The following is a 23,079-nucleotide window of genomic DNA, read 5'->3' on the forward strand; positions in this document are numbered from 1 at the left end:
TTTCATACCAAGGTCTCTAGATAAAAGGAGCTTTATCATTCATGGTGCCACCCAGTCCCTTGCATTCAATTGTAGAACATTTTCAGCACATCAGCTGCAGGCCAGTCAGTTTAACCTTGATGGTACAGAAACCTTAAGAAATGATCTTCCTCATGCTTCAGGCACCATAGCCTAAGAGGGAACAAGCAACCATGGACTGTATTGGTCCATGATTATGCTTGGTAAAGCACTGTAGTGGTGTGCCATTGCCTTCTGCAGTATGGCTGACCAGGAAACTCTCTGAATCTTACTGCCTGTCTTCAGGCACATTGGAAGGATTTACAGGCTGATTATCGACCTGCTTAGCTATATTCTGAACACACGTTCCTTAGCTATCAAGTCCTGAAGTGGGACTTGAACCCAGAGTTTAGGGCTTAAAGGTAGGGATGCTACCACTGCACCACAAGACTTCCCTTCTCCAGCCCTATTCAGCAATGATAGCTTGGGGAAAAAAATAGTCACTTAGGCAAATGTGGAATAATTAAGGAAAATCAGCATGGGTTTGTTAAGGGTAAATTGTGTTTAACTTACTTGCTTGAGTTTCTAGATGAGGTAACTGAGAGGGTTAATGAGGGTAATGTTGTTCATATGCTGTATGTGGGCTTCCAAAAGGCATTTGATAGAATGCTGTACAACAAACTTGTGAGCAAAGTTGGAGCACATGGAAGGGAGTAACAAAATGGATATGAAATTGGCTGAGCCACAGGAAGCAGAGAGTAGTGGTGAATACTGGAAAAAGGTTTATGGTGGGGTTCCCCAGGGATTGGTACTAGGACTCCTGTTCTTCTTGATATATATTAATGACCTAGAAAGAAAGTAAAGCTCAGAGGATGACACCTTTGGAGACTGTAAGGGTCTATAGATTCTCCTGCCCTACCTGCATGGTGGCTGCTGCCATGTTGTCCCTGAGACACTAGCATGTCGAGGTCACCAAGATGGCATTGCAAATATGTAACATCTTGAGCCCTGTGTGGCATGCGAAAGTTTCAGTGAGATGAATGACCCAACCTAGCTCTGTGCCCTAATCTTTGCTGTGGCATATTAATGATCAATCAGTTGCTTATGGTCAATGAGTGGATGCCTTTTGTCCCTTGAGGAGTGTCACATCTGGTAAACATGTGACAGGAATTAATGGAAATGCCATATATGATACAGCTGTGTCTCCCTCACTATTGCCTGCATTCCCAAACTCTACATTCCTGTGTGTTACTGCTGAGATGCAGCAATACTGATGTGAAGCCACTGAATTCTGAGTAGCCCTTTAACAGTGCTAATGAAGCCATTAGCTTTAGGTGTCTTTCATTGCAAGCAGATCTTCCTCCTTTCTTTCTTAGCCAAATCCTGCTCACTCCAGTGGCAACAAAAGGTTAGAGGGCGATCCCAGAATGCCCCCCTCATGTTCATCCTTCCCCCTCACTGCCATTCCACAGCCTCCCCTCCCTGTTAACCCCCTCGTGTTTGTCAGTCTGACCCCTCGCCTCACAGCCCACCCCGGCTCTGAAAGCGGAGGCCTGCATGAGTACCACAGCACAGTGGGTGTTCCTCAGCACAATGAAAGCAAAGAGAAAGAGCAGTCAAACCCTACAGCCCCAGCAGAGTGGTGTTCATCACAACAAGACCGGAGCTGGGTTATGGCAGCTACGTTCCACTCACTTCGAAGTTACCAGCGAACTGAGGCCCAACTTGTGCACACCACCCTTTTCAAATGGGTTTGACACTGATATAATTTCCCGATGGCACGACGGAAGATTGGAAGACGCGGTAAGATTCTAGTTAGCAGTTGTTTTAATGAGCATTCATGACGTGCTAATGAATGCAAATGGCGTTTGAGCCACTAGTCGGCGTGATAGCTGATCCACCATGAAAACATCATCGGAAGAATAGCGACATGTTTTTACGAAGGCAGGTGTGGGGGCAGGACCCTCTGTTACCTATCCACTATTCACAACGGTGGTCGGCATGTAACAGGCACCTGAGTTTTTGTCACCTCCCCTGTCTCCCAATCTGCTGCCTGAAACCCCATGAAATCCTGGCCATTATTTCAGGTGAGGAACAGAAAATGCTGGAAAACTCAGCAGGTCTTGCAGCATCTGTGGAGAGAGAAACAGAGTTAATCGCCTTGTTGAGTGGGCTCGGTGGGGGTGGGATGAGGTTTCCAACATCAAATGAAAATGAAATAAAAAATTTTACATTTCATTTAAAACGTGTTCCTACTCATGTGACAGAGTCACATGAAGGGACATGTTTTATAACATTTTTAACATCTTTATTTTTTTTAGTTTGAAAACTGTTCATCTCCTTGAGGCAGCTCTGTGCCTCAGGGAGATTTTCAAGCGCGCACCCGTACGCACTGTGAAGTTCGTGCTGGCCCTCTCCCTGCTCCCCTGCCCACTCTGTTTCTATTTCAGATTTCCAGCATCCACAGTTTTTTGATTTTACATTATTTCAGTATGTTGGGCTTTCATCAGAACTCCGATCAGAATATTGATCTATTCTTATCTCTTATTTTGCTTGTCCTTGGTGTTTCCTTCTTTGGCTGTGCAGTTCCATCCTGGCAGTGGAGCCACTATCTTCTTCACAGTATTTGAAAACACCAACCACTTTGTAAAGCAAGTAAATGGGAGAAGTGGTAAATAATCCTGATATTTGATACGATGTCAATGTTTTGATACAAATCTCAGTCTTATGAGGTGAAAGGAGAAAATGCTCAGCTGGCAAGATCTGTGGAGAGAAAACCAGAGTTATTGGCCGGGATTTTCCGTCTCTGTTGGCGTCGGGCATCATGGCAGGTGGGTGGGGACAATGTAGCGAGAAGGCCAAAAATTGCTTTCATGCTGCTGTGAAAGCACAGCGGGATCAACCAATGGTGTCTCCTATGGCAGAATGCCAATCCTGCTGGAGCCTGGCATGAACCTGTTTTGCCTCCTGCTAATGACTCGCAGAAATCAGGACTTAACATTAGAGCCTTGCTCAGATCGCGGATATCCGAGGAGTAGAAGGTGCTGGTGCCCTACAGCTACCGGACCCTGGAGGAACACGTGTATCACATGCTAGGTGGATGTTCATGGGCATGGCTCCACCGTGACTCAGCTCATGCAAGGTGGGAGGTCTCCATTGATGCCTGGGGTCTGCTTCGGAACATCATGGTCTTGGCCATGGGCTGCTACAGATGATCAACGAAGGTGGGGGAGAGGAAGGCCCAGTTGTGAATGGGACAGGAAGGTGTATCGAGGGTGCAAGGGGAGAGGAAGGTCTAGATTTAACTGGGAGAGGAAGGCATAATGGGGGGAGGGGTGAGGTTGGGAGGGTAGACGGGGAACAATGAGGGTACATCCAGGTGAAATTGCAAAAGAGGGGTCAGTGGAGTCAATGACTGCCTCCTAGGGAGCAAAGTGAGGGTGGGGATGGTAGGATGGAATGTTGCATTTGAGAGGGGACGGAGTGAACCGGAAGGGTGGGAGGGTGAGGGTGCGACAGTGGGGGTAGAAAGTGGTTGGTGGGCACTTGGAGGCAGACACAGACCCTGGGGGTGGAAAGGAGGAGGTCAGGGAGGTTAATGTGGATGGGGGTGGGATTCTCAGGAATGTAGGAAATATCCATGTTCGCCTGGAAATCCTGGAAAGACAAAGGTTCAGGTTGGTAGGTGACAGTGGGGACATGGAAGGTGATGCCAGGGGAGTCAACACTGATGGGGAAAAGGACATGGGTGGCTGGGAGAGGGGAAAGGATGGGAGAGCTGATCAGAAGCTTAACGACTACAATGGCTGTCGAAATTGAAAGTGAGCGGAGCCTCGTGTTGGATAGGTACAAGTGCTACATTGGAGTGTGATCATTGGGTGAGCAGAGATGCAGGTCAGATCAGGTGGACAACTGAAAGAGAACCCCAGCAGGCAGCATTGAAAATGCTCAGGACCGTGAGATGAGTGTGATGGATGAAGGCTCCGTGTGTGAGGGAGAGTGCTGGTATGAGGATCTGAAAGGCCCTGCCACACACAAACACACACACACTTCTCCCTCTGGAACTACTCATGGCCAAGCCCGTAAATGAAGCTGAAAGACAACATTACACAATATTCAGTGAAGGTGAATATATTTTCAGATTATAAAGTGAGAAAATGTTTTCACCTGTGCAACCAACTGTGATCAGAATTTCTTAACTTTTCCAGGCCTACCACTCCTTCTAGGTGCTGCCCTGACATCCGCAGCAAGGGTGGAGACAGCCTGTGCAATGGTTGGCCTTGCTGCCTCCGATGACTTCGGCAAGCACTCTCTGGAGTGCTGAGACCTTAAGGGCCCTAGCTAGTTCTGGCTGTCCTGCTGTTGGCCAGCTGCTCTCTCTACGGTGGCAGAGGATGAGGTTGAGGGGGTCTCAGGCAAAAAAGGGGCTTGGAGGGAGAGGTCAGCCTCTGAGATTCTTGAGTGGATGAGCCAGGGGTGACCAGCTGTTGCTCCTCCCCTCTTTAGATGCCTGAAGGCCCCAACTTAACTCCTTGAGGGGAAAGAGCACCTGGGGAAATGTTGAGCTGCCCCGTTTCCCTCTCACATTGTCACTGCAGGAACTCACCCATGGCTCCTGCGATGAAGTACAGGTCTGCACGCATTTCCGCATTCTGCTGGACCAGGGTCCCAATGGCATCTGCCATTCTTCCCATGGAGACCTCCACATGCGCACATGTGGGCACTACTTCATCAGAGAGCAAGCAGATGCACTCCTCCGACTCATGTGCCACTCCGTTGAGGGCTTCCAACAGCTCTGCCTGATGATCCCCCGCCTTCTGCTGACTCTCCAGGATGAGTTGGAAGGCCAAATCCTGAGACATGTCATCTGACATGGACCTCACAGGTGCCTCTTCCCCAGCAGTCCCCTGAGTGCCAGGGAGCTCGGCTGAACCTGCCTCCTCCTGCTGTGGACACCTGTCTGTGCGGTGACCACCAGATTGTGAACCCGAGCATGCTCTAGATCTAGGTTCCACTAGGGTATGTGTCTCTGCGCTGGTGGAGGGTGTGGGTAAGCACTGTGGCAGGTCTTCCAGGCTGCTTATTTCCAGCTCTTCAATGGACGACGTGTCTTCTTGGCTGGAGCTGAAGAAGCTCTGAAGAAGAGTCACATGGACTTGAAATGTTAACTCTGTCTTTCTCTCCACAGATGCTGTCAGACCTTCTGAGTTTTTCCAGCATTTTTTGTTTTTGTTGGGGCTGGAGCTGAGGGACGTACTGGCTAAGGGTGTCAGTCACTTGGCAGAGCTCCCTGTGAACCAAAGTAGAGATGATTAGTTCATGGCAGCAGAGTCAAAAGCAGGAGAGAGAGCACACATACCTGCATTGAGACAGGGATGATGTGGTGTTCACCGTCGACCTCACTGTCACCACAGGCAGGGTCCATGTCCTCACCAGTCAGCCCAATGGCACACTTCTCAAAGTGAGTGAGGGGCCTAATGTGGGCCACTCCACCCCTGGTCTGGGATCTCTCCCTGCTGTTATGAGCCAGCTTCTCCTGCATGAAAACAGATGTAGACAGTGTGAGCAGGGCGCATGGCACTGCATGGAATGTTTGCGTGGTGAGCGGAGACATGGACAGGATGAGGACATGATCTCCAGAGGATATGAGCCTGTGAGATGTGAGGGAGTTAGTGGTGTTGGCCCTTGAGGTGTGAGATCCCTGTGGATGTGTGATGGGTTTGTGAGTGTGAGAGTTGAGAGTGATGAGTTGGTTGACTTACCCTGGCAGAATGAATGACAGCATTCATCCTCCTTCTGCACTGGATGGCTGACCTACTCTGTGCTCCATTGGTGCTGACCACCGCTGCTGCCACCTCCCAGGCTGGATTGGTGACCCTGGTGGACCTCCTGCAGCCAGAGCAGTGTAGAGGACATCGCAATGGCCTTCCACTGTGTCCGGCAGGCGCACCAGAGAGGTGTCACTAAATTTGGGAGCTGCTGGGTGCATGGTCCGTGAACGGCACTAGCATGTATTATTCAGCCCCTGACGTCAAAAGTTGCTGTGCTTCTACATATTGAACTTTGGTGAAGTAATTCAATTTGGCTATGTGCAACTGAATGAACACATCAGCACAAACAACAGGTTCATAACTTTCCTTCTAATGCTTTTAGTCTGAGCTGACAAACGGTATCAGCTCATTGCTGCTGAATCACCACACTGGAGGCATCCTCTCTTAATGTCAATTATATATATATGAATCCAGTGAGGTTTACAGCAATTTTTAAAAACTTAAGAAGCAAATACTACAGGATGACACAACTGGGGCTTTCACAGATCATCCCTGTTGAGAGAAGGACAGTTTATGAAAGGACTATCTGTTTTATATAACCATTAACACAGTCTTAAAATTGTACTGTGCAATATCCATGTTATATATTTAATGAGTTTACATAAAATTGCTATTTCCAGGGAGATATTAATCCTATGGGCTAATGCTTATAAATATTGCCCAGCAGAATTTCACATGAACGTTTAACACAACAGAATTCAATGGTGTATTTTTGCACATGGAAACAACTTGCTCCTGTTTCCTGCCCCTCATTTGAAAATCCAGTCTCTTATTAGACAAACGCTCCTGCAGGCTGACTCTGCTATTGTCCCTCCAATCTGGACTGGGTCTAAGGCCCTATAATGGTCAGTCGATTTTCAGCCTTTGCCGCTCCTTTTCTGCCACTGAAATGTGATAATTGGAATTTCAGCCCCAAATTGCCTGGATTTTCACCAAGTCAGGATGACTCAGGAGCCCTTTACAAATGGCAAGCATATCCCAATTCTGAGATTCTCATTCCCATTCCCAGACTGCCTGACTTTGGTGAGTGCCTTTAAAGGGTGCAGACTGGTTCCTGCCAAAAGCCTGCATACAACATTCTTGACCTGCCTGGCTTCATTGAGGAGAATGGTATCTCCTACTACTCCGCAATTTTCATGGATTTGGGCCAGGTTTTTAAAGAGTCATGGTTCACAACCTCTCAGAGGAGTTGTGAACCCTCGTCTGCATAAGGGGAACTTTTAAAAGTTGGGTTTTTTTATTCATTCATGGGAAGTGGGCATCGCTGGTGGCCAGCCTTTATTGCCCATCCCTAATTGCCCTCATTCAGAGGGCATTTAAGAGTCAACCACATTGCTGTCGGTCTGGAGTCAAATGTAGACCAGACCTGGCAAGGACAGCAGATTTCCTTCCCTAAAGGACATTAGTGAATGAGATGGGTTTTTACAACAATCAACAATGGCTTTATGGTCATCATTAGACTTTTGGGCCTGAATTTTTCCCTCGTCGGGAAATGGCCCCCCGACTGCGATCAGCCCCTGACTGAGTTTTCATGCTTGCTGACCAATTACCGGCCAACTAGCGTAAAATGCGTGCTGAAGAGCTCAGCGCTGCTGGGTAGGGGCAGGAAGAGGGCAGGAGGCGATGTCACTACGGATGCGGGTGAGAGTGCCTGGAGAGAGATCCCTGAAGGCAGGCTAAAATGCTGCAAAAAAATGTCCATGCATCACAATCAAGCACCTGAAAGCATATCTCATAAAAATGCTGTCCCCAGATGTTTCTTTTTATTTTATTTCCTAACGGAGATTTCAGCCCGCCCTTGGATGAGGTTTCATGAAAAATGTATAGGCCATCTGGCTGAATCACCAACCTGCCAGCCATAAAGTTGGATGGGTCACAACGTCCTTGCCTGACGTCATCTCGTGCAATTTTACTCCCGATCGCGTCAGGCATGCGCCCACCTGCGTAATCTGCCCTTAATTCTAGATTTTTAAAATTGCATTCGAATTTCACCATCTGCTGTGGTGGGATTCCCAAGCCAGATCCCCAGACACTGGGTCTCTGAAATACTAATCCAATGACAATACCACTATGCCACCATGACCTCCCCCAAGTTCAAAAGATCCTCCTCATACCCCTTATGCCAAGCTCTGCCCTTCCATCCACCCCATGGCCTCTCATGCACCCATGCCAAGCTCTGCCCTTCCACCCAACCCCTTGACCCCTCATGCCCCTATGTCAAACTCTGCCCTTCCACCTACCCTTGCTGAGAGGCTGGCCAAATAAAGCTTGTTGAAATGGCTGCTCCCAAGAGAAAACATAGCTTGATTGACAGCTGAGGCTCCCTGATCTCTGCTGTCAATTTCAGTGTTTATTCACACAAGTTTAAGTGGTTTCTAGGGCTGTGGGTTTTGTTATTCATACTTTAATGGGTCTGCATGATTGAGACTTTTATTGCCTTGGTAAAATTACCTTTTTTCAACATAGTAGAAAGCTATGAATGAATTACTCTTTTAAAAGCTTTTTGCAACACATCCTATTGTCACTATAGGGTGCATTGGTTTAATATGGTGCATAGTGGGTGAATGGTTGTGGAAGTGCCAGAGCTTGGCATGGGGAGAATGAGAGGCCATGGGGGTTGAGTGAAAGGGCAGAGCTAGGCATAGGGCGAATGAGAGGCCATAGGGAGCCTGAGGTGGCATGGATGAGACATGGGGATATTTGAAGGATGAGGGGGTGTGAGGGGTGAGGGTTGGACCACCTTTGTGTTTTTATTTTAACTGGGCTGAAGCCCCATTGCACCAAAGTGAGCCTTGTAAACAGTCCACCTCCACACCCAACAGCTCTGTGGTGCCTCAAAACTTCTTCCTGGGTCAGTTGGCCTGACTCCAGCACGTACCCATCGCTGGAAATGAAGATCCTGCCATCGCAGGCGCTTTCTCCTGAGGCGGGTGGGCTGAACCAAGAATTTTCCTGATTCCTGCTACCCAGCTTGAGGATGAAAATCCAGGGTGAAATCTCTGGGGTTGAAATATTATGGAGACTGCACTTGCATTTAGCCTGGAGTCCAACAGGCTTCAGTGACACAATGTTCTCAGCATGTTAATAAAATAATTGCACCCTTATTAACATCATATTAATCAGTCAGGGTAAAGGATCATGGGATTAGGCATGAATAGATTTGTATCTAGCAACTCTTATGTGGCATGTGCAAGGTCGGTACTGACAGTGCAGGCAGCAGCGAGGACTGAGACTGTGGCAAAACTCTTTACATTGTGACATCTTTTGACCCTGAAGCAGTAACAGTAAGGGAAATTTGTAATTATCTTAAAATGCTTAGGGAGTCCGTAACTGTAAAAATTTTAAACAACTTTCAAAAGAACTTTTAAGTGTTTGCTTCACTTGTAAAGGGATCAATTATAATTTTTGGATAAGAAATACTAGTCCATGTGACTTGAGGTGGATGGGCACTTTTCAGGTCTGAAAATGGTGGTCTTTGGTTGAGGTGTTGCCGTGGAGACAGCAATCAGGGTCAACTTGCCAACCAATTAGCATCCTTTTTCCCTGCATAAATAGATTGTGTGAAACTTGGCATTCTGGTGATTGTCCTGACAAATACAAGATGAAAAAAAATGTCTCTCAGCAATGTTCAAGTTCGGAAGTCACTCAGTAAATTTGGCTCTTTTGGTTCACTGCTCCCAATGGGGACTGTAACAACATCAGGTGATGGTCCACAAGATTTCTGGGTAGGGACTGATTGACAGGGCCAGGCCCAAGTTGAGGATACATTTCAGCAAATCTACATCTCTTCATTTCAGTTGCGCAGACCCTCGCTTATAAGCTTGTATCTAACTTGGTAACATTAGGGGACGAAACAATGCATTGTTTTATTCTTGTTAACAGAAATCTGCCTGATTAACTTCCTTCCATTGTATATTTTTTGTTTTCAATGAACCTTATTGATGGATTGTAGTCTCTGATAAGAATATTTATTTTTCAGTTGTACAAAAGAGTTTGAGAGGCTTCATATCAATCCAGGGAGTTAAATGCACTAACTCAGTTTTTACTTTTTGAATGCAAACCCTTTGAAATGCTATATTACCTAGATGTTGAGTGTAAAGAATGCATTCTTAAGAAAATCTGTGTGATTCTATCTGCAATATTTTCTGAAGCCTGAAGGCAATTTCTTTGCGTGAAAACTTTATGTTTTTTTTGCTTCTAGGAAATGTACTCTTCTCCTTAATAATGGCTTTGCAATCCTTGCTGCTTTGTTGATGTACTTGAGTGAAACTGCTGACTCCTTCGAAATGTTGATTCTGGGGCGTTTTATTATTGGAGTGAATGGAGGTGAGATAATTTTCAGTTCAGTTAAGTTAACCTGTTTAGTTACGTCTCAAGTTGCTAAAGTGTATTTAGCAGTGCAGATGGTCCACAGAAAGGAAAGCTTTTTGGGGTCTATTCCCAGGTGCCTGGGATGGCTTGCGACTGAGGACTATGGAAACATTGGATGGATTGGAGTTTAGACCCAAAATGCAAAATATTCTGTTCTCCTCTATTTAAAAACTGGAAGGAAATAAAATGGGCTCTTTTACAGGCTTGTGCTCTGACCCACCCAAGTTTCCTAATATACACTTCACCCATGTAATCCTGTATAATTGGGTGCAGACTCAGGAAAGTCTCCCTAGAATCTTCCTGGTAACAGAATGCAGATTTTTATTTAACTTGTAGTTATAACATGGCAGGAATAAGTGATCCTTTGGTGTGAATGTCATTATTGTATCAGGGACTGGAATGGTTAACTGATAAAGCATTGTAAAAAGAGCAAAATTCCCAGGTGAATCATTGGGTATTAGACATCAGAGTGTGAATTCAAGACCAGCACATCAACTTGTGCTTTAGGTGGTGATTATAACTGCACTCAAGGCCCCACCTGAAAGGTTCTCTTGCAATGCCCCTCCTCTGTCACCCAGCTGGTAGGACTGTATCAGGGAGCCAAATAGTCTCTTTTTTTGGTGGCTCTTTATGTGAAAAGACGCTACCTAGCTTAATTTGGTTGAGGGCTACTTAATGATTTTCAGGGACTCTTTTTTCATTTTTACACAAGGGGTTCAAGATATTATTCGTCCTTTGGTATTTTCTCTCAAATCTGGATTCTATTTACAATTCCCAATTTATAATAATAAACTAATATTCCAACTATTTGACACAATGAAACAGAAATCAGACAGGCATAAGAAGCACTTTATGTAAGTTAGTAACAGATCAAATGAATTTCTGCATGGTTGATCTTGATAATACGCACCACATCTTTAGGGACCCCAGTGTGGCTGCTGCTACTTTATATCATTGAATGATTGAATCAAACAATGATATTTTATGGGAAGCTGCAGAATGTGGAATTTGGTAAACAGAATATGCAATCAGAAAATACTAAGCAAAGCTGGTATGAATGAAATCAGTCACAACTGGGATAAATTAGCTGTCTAGTGAATCGCCCATTGATTGTGCAAACTGCTGTACAAATATATCTCAACATAAGCAGATATATAGTAGATCTTCGAAGAGAAACTCCCATGTTTCAGTACCTTCACCAGCTTCCAGATCAAAAGTGTGCATTTACATGCTGAGGAGACCATCTGCCTTCAGGCTGAGGTGATAGTGCTGCCATGCCAACACACCAAGGTCAACACTGGTAGGATAGCAGCCGCCATGATGACCTTGGTCCAGGATGTCACTCCTGCACTGCAGCACGGGCAGAACTCCATCGCTGACACCATAGTTTGCCTCCAACAGGGTGTTTATGAGCGGGGTGCTAGGCAGCCCAGTCTCACTACAGCTACCCCTTCTCCTCAAAGAATTAGCCTGGGACCCTTGGGCACCCACAGGGAGAAGAATCAGCACGTGTACCCTCCCCCCACCAGCCCCCCAACCAGGTCATCCATCCAGGTGACTCTGGGAGTGTCCTGCCCATCCGAATCCCCTTTTTCTGTGACCTCAGCAGTTCCAGCTCCACAGGCCGAGGAGGGTGCCACTGCCACAGAGCAGGACCCCGAACGCAGGTCTCAGCCCTCCAGAGGATGCCTGCCATGGTCATCACAGACAGGGCATAGTAGGCAGCAAGCTGCATCCACCTCCACTGTGGATGCCAGGGAAGCACCAAGACGTAGCGGCAGGGTTAGGAGAGTTAAGAAGATGTAGTTGCACAGCCTAGGCACAGGTGTTAATCACTTGTACATAATGTTCACTATTGTCAATAAACTCCCAACAATGTCTCTCTGCCTATGGCTCCTTGTTCTGATGAGCAGTGTTGGTGTCACTCAGATGTGAAACCATTCTGCACAAGATAAAGACAGGTGTCTCTGTACAGGGCTTCTTCCCTGTGCCTTGTGTAGCCTTCAGACCAAAGTGATGGCCTGACACTCCCTGGACACATTACAGACCCCTGCACCTTGATGGTGCTTGTCATTGCTGCCAGAATGTAGTTGGCAGACGCCACAGAGTTCTTTCAATCTCTCTTTGCCCTCAGCAGCTTTGAGATGGGACTGGTCCCGATCACACCTACACCTGTGATCAGTGATGCTGTGCTCCTGAAGAGGGCAGATGCTGAAGGCTGACATGGATCAGGTGTGTCTAAAGTTTCATGACTGTGTCTCTATGATATGACCCTGATCAGGAAGTGCAGCGAGCTGCCCTCAGCCAGACAGGAGTCAGACATCGTCAGAGGCAGTATGAAGATCTATGGAGTTTCCTCACTGCATCTCGTCATCATTGTCCTTGAATTGAGTGACTATTAAGACCTCCAACGCTTCCCAGTGACAGGTGCTTTCTCACAGGGGATCTGTGCACTACCATAAGCCAGACTGGAGTCAAACGTTCACAGATGCAATGTGAGGACTTATGGTTTCTCCTCACTTCATGTCGTCATCATCCTCCACAATTCTAGCAGCTATGAGGGCCTCCCCAGCATGCCTGTCTCATTTGGCTCGTGTGAGGGCCTCATTGCGATCATTGTCGCCTTCAAATACCACCTCACCCTCATCCCTTTTGACATCCTCCTCATCAGAGGAGACCTCCAGCTTCTGCATTTTCTCCTCAGGCAGCTCCTCTTCCCATTGCAGTGCCAGGTTATAAAGGGTGCAGCAAGTGAAGACGATGCATGACACCCTCTGCGGATTGTATTGCAGGGCTCCACCAGACCGGTCTAGGCACCAGAACCTCATCTTCAGCATCCCCATGGTCTGCTCCACCAAGGTGTGAGCTGCAGCATGAGCCTCATTATACCTTCACTCTACTGCAGTCTGAGGCTGCCGCACGGGTGTCATCAGCCATGGCCTCTGCGAGTAGCCCTTGTCCCTGAAGAGCTAACACAGCAGCCTCTGTGGACCCTAAAGGGATCTGTGACTGACTGAGGATGTAGGAGTCATGGATACTCTCTGGAAACTGTGCGCAGACCTTCAGGATGCGTTTGTGGTGGTTGCACACCAGCTGAACGGAGACCTGAGCATCATGTGAGTGCAGTCACTCGCACCCTGAACCTATGGGAAACCTGAGATCTGGGCAAATCCAATCGCTCTTGCATCCTGGCTGTCCTGGTTCAGGGTGAAATGCATAAAGTTGTGTGCCCTCATGAAGATGGCATCCGTGACCACATGATGCATTTGTTGGTGGAGGCTTGTGATATCCCACAGAGGTCACCTGTGGAGCCCTGAAAAGAGTGACTGGCATAAAAATTGAGCATTGTGGTCACCTTCTTGGCCACTGGCAGTGGATGTCCTCCATGTCCCTGCAGCACCAAATCCTGCAGCAGGTGACAGATGTGGCCACCAGTTCTCTAGACATGCGCAGTCTTTGGCAACACTGGTTGTTGGTCATCTGCAGGAGTGAAAGGTAGCACCTATGGACCCTGGGTCCAGCTAGGTGTCAACCAGCGGTGGCTCACTGTGGCTTTTCAGCGGTGTGTGCAGGAGCTGCTCCTCTCTCTGTGCAGCCAGGCACCTCCGTCACTCTCTTCTCCGTCATCTCTGCTCTCTGTACACGATGAGGCATACAGCTTGGTCATCAGGCTCCATGCTCCTGATGTACTCCTCCTGCAGAATGAAAGAGAGAGATGCATGGGTTAGCTTGGGTATGCTAATAACCTTGGTTAAGCCTGAATGCCCCTTAACGTGTCCCAGAGCGTGCTGGCCACCACTTGGATGGCCAGCGTTTAGTGCGCTGCATGGCTGCCCAAAACCCCACCTCCCTCCGCCCGACTCCACCTGACTGATTGGCGGCAGCTTTGCCCATTGGACTGCATGCTGTGCTCTCAGCTCAGGCACAGACATCCTCCTAACCCACACTGTAAGGCTGCGCTGTAGCTTGAACTATGGGGGAGACGGGTCCAAACCAGGATGATGATATTGCAAGGGGCTGTGAGCGCCTCCACCAGTGACTGCTCCATGGCAACTTTAGCAAGGAGATTGTACAACTTACCCAGTCAGCAAACTGTTCTGCAGTCCACTAAGACTCATTAGTTTTCAGTCTTTGCCCAAGAGGTGAAAAGCTCTGGAACACTTGGTGGCACTTTCATGCCTCTGCATTGCCCGAGTGGGCAGTTGAGCTAGTGTCCCAACACCATGAATTTAAACATGGCTGTGCCTAAACTATCTCAGCTGCAGAGGAATGGTCACTTTAGACAAGGTTTCCCTAATGCCTGGCTGCTTCTCTCACCCACACCCTGTACATGCTTGTGTACTACCTTCAACTGCAGGGCAGCCCTTGCCCCCACCTCAAAGTCACCTCAACCACAAAGCAGCACTTGCCCCCACCCCCACATTGCCTCAACTACAGGGCAGCCCTTGCTCCCATGCCTCCAACGAGCCTTAACCTTGAAGTCCAACAGGCGACCCAGGTGAGCACTGAGCAACGTTACTGTGTACCCACCTCTGAGTTCTCTCTAAATGCACACCTTATATATGGTGTTGTGAAATACATTGACGTAGATGGGCGGTCCAGCAGGGGGTGGATGATTCCGGCGGGCTGGCCTTATAATGATATGCAGATGTGTTACAATGAGGCTCCTGATGCCCAAAGCAGGAAAGGCAGCCCACCATTGACGGGCTGAGCGGACGTTCGCAAACTGGTTTCACGTGCCGCAAAACCGATTTCTGGCCTTCTCGCCATATTGACCTCTCATGTTGCTGAGCACGGACGATTCCACCCATAGGCTCTGGGCTCAAGACCCACTCCAGGATTTGATGGCCAATTTAGGTGCATTCAGACATGGTCAAACAGGTTGAGTATCAACTTGTGAATCCTTCCAATAAAAGGCATGGCAGGCAGTAAGAATAGGAGAGATTCCTGGGTAGCCATGTGATGGACTGAAAGTTGGAGCCTCTGCCATCACTATCCATAACTCCAGGCTACAGCATCCATGTAAAAGTGCATGTTGGCACATCAATCCAGATTCCTTGGGAGTTGGGTTATCTCAGTTGCTTGGACAGTCTGTGTGGATCCAGTTGGTGCCAACAGTATGGGCCTCGATCCCTGTTCTGGCTGGGGTGGATTTGGGAACTGCCTCCTTGCCCAACCTGTGGTGGAGATTGAGGCACTAAGGGTCGGACCTGCCTTTGGGCTGAGAACTGAAGAAGAATATTTAGAATATATTCAGAAAGGTGTTTAAAATTACGTAGAGTTTTTATACAGTAAATAAGGAAAAGACACAGATTTAAGATAATTAGAAAAACAATGAGAGATGCATGTGGAAAAAACATTTACACAGCAAGTTAAGGCCTGAAAGGGTGGTGGAAGCAGAACTAAAGAATATCTGACAAATATTTGAAAAGAAAAATAAATCAGGGTTATAGGGAAAGCGTAATTGATTGAGTGTGACATCAAGGAGCTCTAGCAAAACTGGAGTCAATGGGAATCAGGGGGAAACCTCTCAACTGGTTGGAGTCATACCTAGCACAAAGGAAGATGGTTGTAGTTGTTGGAGGTCAATCATCTCAGCTCCAGGACATCACTGCAGGAGTGCCTCAGGATAGTGTCCTCAGCCCAACCATCTTCAACTGCTTCATCAATGACCTTCCTTCCTTCATAAGGTCAGAAGTGGGGATGTTTGCTGATGGTTGCACAATGTTCAGCACCATTTGTGAATCCACAGATACTGAAGCAGTCCATGTCCAAATGCAGCAAGACCTGGACAATATCCAGGCTTGGACTGACAAGTGGCAAGTAGGATTCGTGCCACACAAGTGCCAGGCAATGAGCATCCCCAGCAAGAGAGAATCCAACCATCACCACTTGATGTTCAAAGACATTACCATTACTGAATCCCCCAGTGTCAACATCCTGGGGTTTACTATTGACCAGAAACTGAACTGGACTAGCCATATAAATGGCTATACACGTGCAGGTCAGAGGCTAGGAATCGTGTGGTGAGTAATGCACATCCTGACTCCCATCTACAAGGCACAAGTCAGGAGTGTGATGGAATACTCCCCGCTTGTCTGGATGAGTGCAGCTTCCACAACACTCAAGAACCATCCAGGACAAAGCAGCCTGCTTGATTGGCACCCCATCCACAAACATTCACTCCCTCCACCACCAACGCACAGTAGCAGCAGTGTGTACCATCTACAAGATGCACTGCAAGAATTCACCAAGGCTCCTTCGACAGCACCTTTCAAACCCATGACCACTACCATCTAGAAGGACAAGGGCAGCGGATAAATGGGAACACCACCACCTGGAAGTTCCCCTCCAAGTCACTCACCAGGCTGACTTGGAAACATATCGCCATTCCTTCACTGTCACTGGGTCAAGGTCCTGGAACTCCCTTCCTAACAGCACTGTGGGTGTTCCTACACCACATGGACTGCAGCAGTTCAAGAAGGCAGCTCACCACCACCTTCCCAAGGGCAAATAGGGATAGACAATAAATGCTGGCCCAGCTAGTGAAGCCCACATCCTGTGAATGAATAAAAAAAAACTTGTGCATGGAGATGTAATTCTCTTCCATTTAACTCTTCATATTCTTATAAAGCTTATCGCAGTTAATTGTCTAACTTCCCAAGCCAATGCCTTGCAAACACTTCCAATTATTGATTCCAAGCTGCAGGATTTAACTTCACTATTAAGCTATTGTAAGGAACCAAATCTCACTATGTAAAAGGATCACTTGTGAGGTATGATTTCAACAAAATACTACTGACAGTTAATCTGGGCATTACTTCAAAATGTGCAAGTAGGTTGTTAAATTTTTTTGTGGTGATTTCAAGCTCCAGGATGACTGTGCTGATTAACAAACACGTCCCTGCTTTTGGTACTCAAGCCATGAATTCCTTTAGGGTCCAGGGTGAGGTCCTGGCACAAAGCAGCAGGAGATAAAACCAGGTGAGACCTGTATAAATTCACTGAGCACCCAAGCTGCGTGTATTATTAATCTGACCCAGCTAACAAAAGGGTTAAAGATTTAATTCAGGTAATGGGCAGAATCGTCCCAGGTTTGCACAAAGTGCAGTAGCGGGCGGGAAGAAGAATGTTTCACCCTCCGGCCACAATGACGGGATTTCGTGCAGTGTCATCCCATCCCCATTGCCTCCTGAAGGAAACATGCTGCTGTCAAATTTAGTGACGCCTCCCTTGGGCACCTACTGGATGCGGTGGAATCCCACCATGAAGTCCTCTAACCCACTCTGGGCTAAGACCAGCAAGCAAGATCACCAAACTAGCATGGGAGATGGTGGTAGCAGTGGTTAGTGCCAATGCCCTGCAAAAGAGGACAGCCACCCAGTGCCACTACAGGACGACTGGTTTCCTCCATTCTGCCAGGGTAAGTCGCTCTTTTCATCACTCTCAACTCACACACTCACAACCCCATCCAATATCCACAGGGTTCTCCCTCACTGCTGGTTCAAGGGACATCACCATTGACTCTCTCACACACACCTTCATCTGCCCTGTGGATCGTGTCCTCACGTCCTCCATGGCACCTCTCACCACCCACACATACCAAGCATCCTCCTCATCTCGCTTGGCAGCCATCCTGCTTAAGCTCTCAACATCTGTCTTCATGCTGGACAAGCTGCCACACAACAAAAGGGAAAGGCTGCAGACTGGTATAGGAATGCCCAACAGCAAGGTCCTCAGAGATTTTGAAAATACAGCCATCGAGCTGGCCCCAGATGATCTGGACCATTTCTGTGCTGACGGTGAGGTTGGCGATGCTCTACCAAGTGAGGACGTCCATCAGACAACCATGCTGTGAGTGAGTTCCCTTGTCCCACAGGCCCCTGCCATGCACTAATTATCTCTCCTTGCTTTTGCAGGCACACCTGGGAATCAGCCGACAAGTCCACAGCCGACGGGGTCCACAAGTCAGGTCCTTGACTCAAGCCATGAAGACACCTCAGAAGAAGAACCTGATGACACCCTAACTGAAAACCCACCACAGCGCTTACCCACACCCTCCACCAGCGCAGAGACACACCTCAGAGGGACCTAATTCTGTGCCCGAGGGACACAATCTGGTGAGCACATTGCACTTTCTGATCCACAGCATGCAGGAGCAGGGACTTCCGGGTTTCTGGCCCTTGGAGGAATGCGAGAGGCCAGAAAACCGCTGAGTCAGAGTCAGATGAGGAACCTCTGGACTTGGTCATAGAACAAAGAACAAAGAAATGTACAGCACAGGAACAGGCCCTTCGGCCCTCCAACCCTGCGCCGATCATATTGCCCGTCAACTAAAACATTTTGCACTTCTGGCATCCGTATCCCTCTATTCCCATCCTATTCATGTATTTGTCAAGCTGCCTCTTAAACACCACTATCGTACCTGCTTCCACCACCTCCTGTGGCAGCGAATTCCAGACACTCACTACCCTCTGTGTAAAATACTTGCCCCGGACATCTCCTCTATAGTTTTCTCCTCTCACCTTTAATCTATGTCCCCTGGTAACTGACTCTTCCACCAGCACCCAAGGGAGGGTTCGGGGCTTGGGGCCAATGTGGAATTCCATTCGAACAGGGGAACGCTCAGACGGAAGACCGCGCACCTGGGCCACCTCAAGACCTAAAATTACATCGGGTCCGAGCACGACCGTTCTCAGGTCTTGGATGGCATCGGCTGCGACCTGGACACTCACAGACGCGCGACGCGCCAACTCCTGCGGGAGCATCCAGCCCAGTCCTCCGCTACCCAGCACGTCCCTGATCCTAGTCACCCCTGCTGCCACAGCCCTCGTCTCCGCCAACCACTGAAAGGGATGGTGGGGCGGATTCCTGAGCAGCGGCTCTCTGACGATAGCCGCTACTCCTGATGGGGGAGAGCTGCGTCGCGAGGTGACCATATTCCAGACATTGATCAGGTCCTGGTAAAAGACGGGCAACGCCTGCAAGAAGCCACCAAGGCCCCTCTGTTCTGTAAACAGGAGCTGCACGTCATAATTCAGGCCATGCACCTGACGGAAGAAACACGTCGTCAGGAAACACCATCTAGGAGGAGGCTCGACATAGAGGTATCGCTGCAGGGTCTGAAGGTGGAAAGTCGCCACCTGTGTGCGTAGGCACACTAGCACCTGACCACCCTCCCTAAGCGGGAGACTCAGAACCTCAGCAGCGACCCAGTGCAATCTTTTGTCCCAGAAGAAGTCGACTAAAAATTTCTGGATTCTTGTGACAAAGTCCGGGGGAGGGGTCAAAGTGACCAGTCGATACCACAACATGGTGGCGATCAGCTGGTTTATGACCAGAACTCGACCTTGGAAAAGGACCTGGGTGTCCTTGTAACTCTTTCGAGTACAAACAGGTTTCCATCTGTTCCTATTCAGATGAAGTTACATTGTTTAACAGTTTGCAGTTGTGATACTTGAACTCTTGATTTTGGGGTTACAAACCCAGTACCATAACCACTTGGCTATTTCAGCCAAGCTGAAAGTTAATAAGTAACTGTTTCGAGTACAAACCCGTTTCCATCTGTTTCAGATGAAGTTACATTGTTTCATAGTTTGCCATTGTGAGATTTGAACTCTTGATAATCTTTTAAATGAAAACCAAATCAACAAAATTGAGATAAATCAGGCACAGCCCCTAATTCAGGTCAGCTGTAAAACCAAGGACAAAGTTTAAAGGAACCAATAATGTAACTCTTTTGAGTACAAACCCATTTCCATCTGTTCTGATTCAGATGAAGTTACATTGTTTCATAGTTTGCCATTGTGAAAATTGAACTCTTGATCTTGGGGTTACAAACCCAGTACCATAACCACTTGGCTATTTAGGCCAAGCTCAGTCTGGCTTGTAACTCTTTCGAGTACAAACATGTTTCCATCTGTTCCTATTCAGATGAAGTTACATTGTTTCATAGTTTGCCATCGTGAGATTTTGAACTCTTGATCTTGGGGTTACAAACCCAGTACCATAACCACTTGACTATTTAGGCCAAGCCGAAAATTAATAATGTAACTCGTTCGAGTACAAACACGTTTCCATCTGTTTCAGATGATGTTACATTGTTTCATAGTTTACCATTGTGAGATTTGAACTCTCAATCTTGGGGTTATAAACCCAGTACCATAACCACTTGGCTATTTAGGCCAAGCCGAAAGTTAATAATGCAACTCTTTCGAGTACAAACATGTTTCCATCTGCTCCTAGTCAGATGAAGTTACATTGTTTCATAGTTTGCCATTGTGAGATTTGAACTCTTGATCTTGGGGTTACAAACCCATTACCGTAACCACTTGGCTATTTAGGCCAAGCCGAAAGTTAATAATGTAACTCTTTTGAGTTAAAACCAATAAAACCAAATTAACAAAATTGGGATAAATCAGGCACAGCCCCTAATTCAGGTCAGCTGTAAAACCAAGAACAAAGTTTAAAGGAAACTTACAAACTTTAAATCAACATGTGATTAAAGGGGTCAACAAATCACCCCAGTCCCCGCGGTGCCTACCGGGCATGGAAGGCCTCGAGAGTGCCAGCAGACACCGTGTGCTCCCTCTCCAGGGACATCCGGCCGCGAACGTAGCCGTGGAAGAGGGACAAACAATCGGGCGGGACTCCCCCGTCGATCGCCCGCTGCCTGGACCTGTTAATGGCCAACCTGGCCAGGCCCAGGAGCAGGTTCACGAGTAGGTCCTCCTCCTTCCCGACCCCCTTCCGCACCGGGTGCTCATAGATCAGAAGCGTGGGGCTGAAGTGCAAACAAAACATCAATAAAAGGTTTTTCAAATAACTAAAAAGGGAGTGCAGCCTACCACACCCTATATATGCATGGTCCACGGACTCCACAAGACCGCAAAAAAGGCATGTGTCCTGTTCCCATTGCCTTCTCAGCCTGGAGGGTCTCCTGGAACACCTAGGGAAGAGGGCTTCTCTCTTCCTGTTCTCCTGTACCAGAGTCTCCAGTGCAGCATCCACGAACATTGGGGTGCACACTCTGTCCAATTGTGCCATTTCTGTAGTTCCTCTTGACTTTTCATTCTCCCTCACGCAGTTTCCTTTAATGCTGCAGTCAGAATGCACCTCACCTTTAAGAGGTACAGTCTGGCTTGTAACTTTTTCGAGTACAAACCCATTTCCATCTGTTTCAGATGAAGTTACATTGTTTCATAGTTTGCCATTGTGAGATTTGAACTCTTGATAATCTTTTAAATGAAAACCAAATCAACAAAATTGAGATAAATCAGGCACAGCCCCTAATTCAGGTCAGCTGTAAAACCAAGGACAAAGTTTAAAGGAACCAATAATGTAACTCTTTTGAGTACAAACCCGTTTCCATCTGTTCTGATTCAGATGAAGTTACATTGTTTCATAGTTTGCCATTGTGAAAATTGAACTCTTGATCTTGGGGTTACAAACCCAGTACCATAACCACTTGGCTATTTAGGCCAAGCTCAGTCTGGCTTGTAACTCTTTCGAGTACAAACATGTTTCCATCTGTTCCTATTCAGATGAAGTTACATTGTTTCATAGTTTGCCATCGTGAGATTTGAACTCTTGATACTCTTTTGAGTAAACCTGTTTCCATCTGTTTCAGATGAAGTTACATTGTTTCATAGTTTGCCATTGTGAGATTTGAACTCTAGATCTTGGGGTTACAAACCCAGTACCATAACCACTTGGCTATTTAGGCCAAGCCAAAAGTTAATAATGTAATTCTTTCGAGTACAAACCCATTTCCATCTGTTTCAGATGAAGTTACATTGTTTCATAGTTTGCCATTGTGAGATTTGAACTCTTGATCTTGGGGTTATAAACCCATTACCGTAACCACTTGGCTATTTAGGCCAAGCTTTAATTAATAATGTACTTGCACAGCCTGGACATGGGAGTTAATCACTTGTACTTAATGATCACTATTGTAAATATGCTCTCAAGAATGTCTCCTTGTCTATGGCTCATTGTTATGATGAGCAGTGTTCATGTCAGTCAGATGTGAAACCTTGGTTCCTGCACAAGATAAAGGCAGGTGTCTCAATCCAGGGCCCTGTGCAGCGTGTAACCTTCAGACCAAAGTGATGGCCCAGCTTCACACTCACTGATCACATTACTGATGCCTACATCTCGATGGTGCATGCCTTTGCTGCCAGAATGTTGAGGGCAGGTGTCATAGAGTTCCATCATTCTCTCTGTGTGCCCTCAGCACCTTTAAAGTGGGGCTGGCCCCCATCTATTCAGCATCTGTAACCGGTAATGCTGTGCTCCTAAAGGGGTCAGGTGCTGAAGGCTGACAAAGGATCAGGTGCATTAAAAGTTCACAGCTGCGTCTCTATGATATGACCCTGATCACAGAGAGCAAGTGAGCTGCTCTTAGCCAGACAGGAGTCAGACATTCACAGACGCAATGTGAAGATCTATGGAGTGTCCTCACTGTATGTCATCATCATCCTCCTGGAATCTAGCAGCTATTAGAGCCTCAGTTGCATCTCCATGACATGAGCCTGAGCACTGAGGGTATGTGTGCTGCCATCAGCCACACAGGAATCAAACATCACAGATACAAGGTGAGCATGTCAGGACTGTCCTCACTGCATCTCGTTATCATCCTCCACGAATCTTGCGGCTATGAGGGCCTCCCAAGCGCACCTGCCTTATCTGGAGACAGTGCAATGGCCTCATTGCCAGCATCCTCGCCTTCAAGGACCTCATCATCATCAATCCCCTTCCACATCCTCCTCATCGGAGGGTATATGAAGCTCTTCCATCTCCCGCTCAGCCAGGTCCCCCCGCCCCCGATGCATTGGCAGGTTGTGGCATGTGCAGCAAGTGACGGTGATGTGTGACATTC

General features: G+C 47.5%; 1 protein-coding gene across 1 annotated transcript in view; it reads left to right on the forward strand.

The window, feature by feature from the left end:
* The window catches only part of slc2a9l2 (solute carrier family 2 member 9, like 2), a 492,038-nt gene that overhangs the window by 129,234 nt on the left and 339,725 nt on the right, over positions 1 to 23,079 (forward strand). The window contains exon 5 of the mRNA XM_041191251.1: positions 10,030 to 10,154. Coding sequence (XP_041047185.1) covers positions 10,030 to 10,154 — 125 coding nt within the window. The remainder of the gene's footprint in view (positions 1 to 10,029; positions 10,155 to 23,079) is intronic.

The sequence above is a fragment of the Carcharodon carcharias genome, chromosome 1 (assembly GCF_017639515.1).
Source record: "Carcharodon carcharias isolate sCarCar2 chromosome 1, sCarCar2.pri, whole genome shotgun sequence".
NCBI classification, from domain to species: domain Eukaryota; kingdom Metazoa; phylum Chordata; class Chondrichthyes; order Lamniformes; family Lamnidae; genus Carcharodon; species Carcharodon carcharias.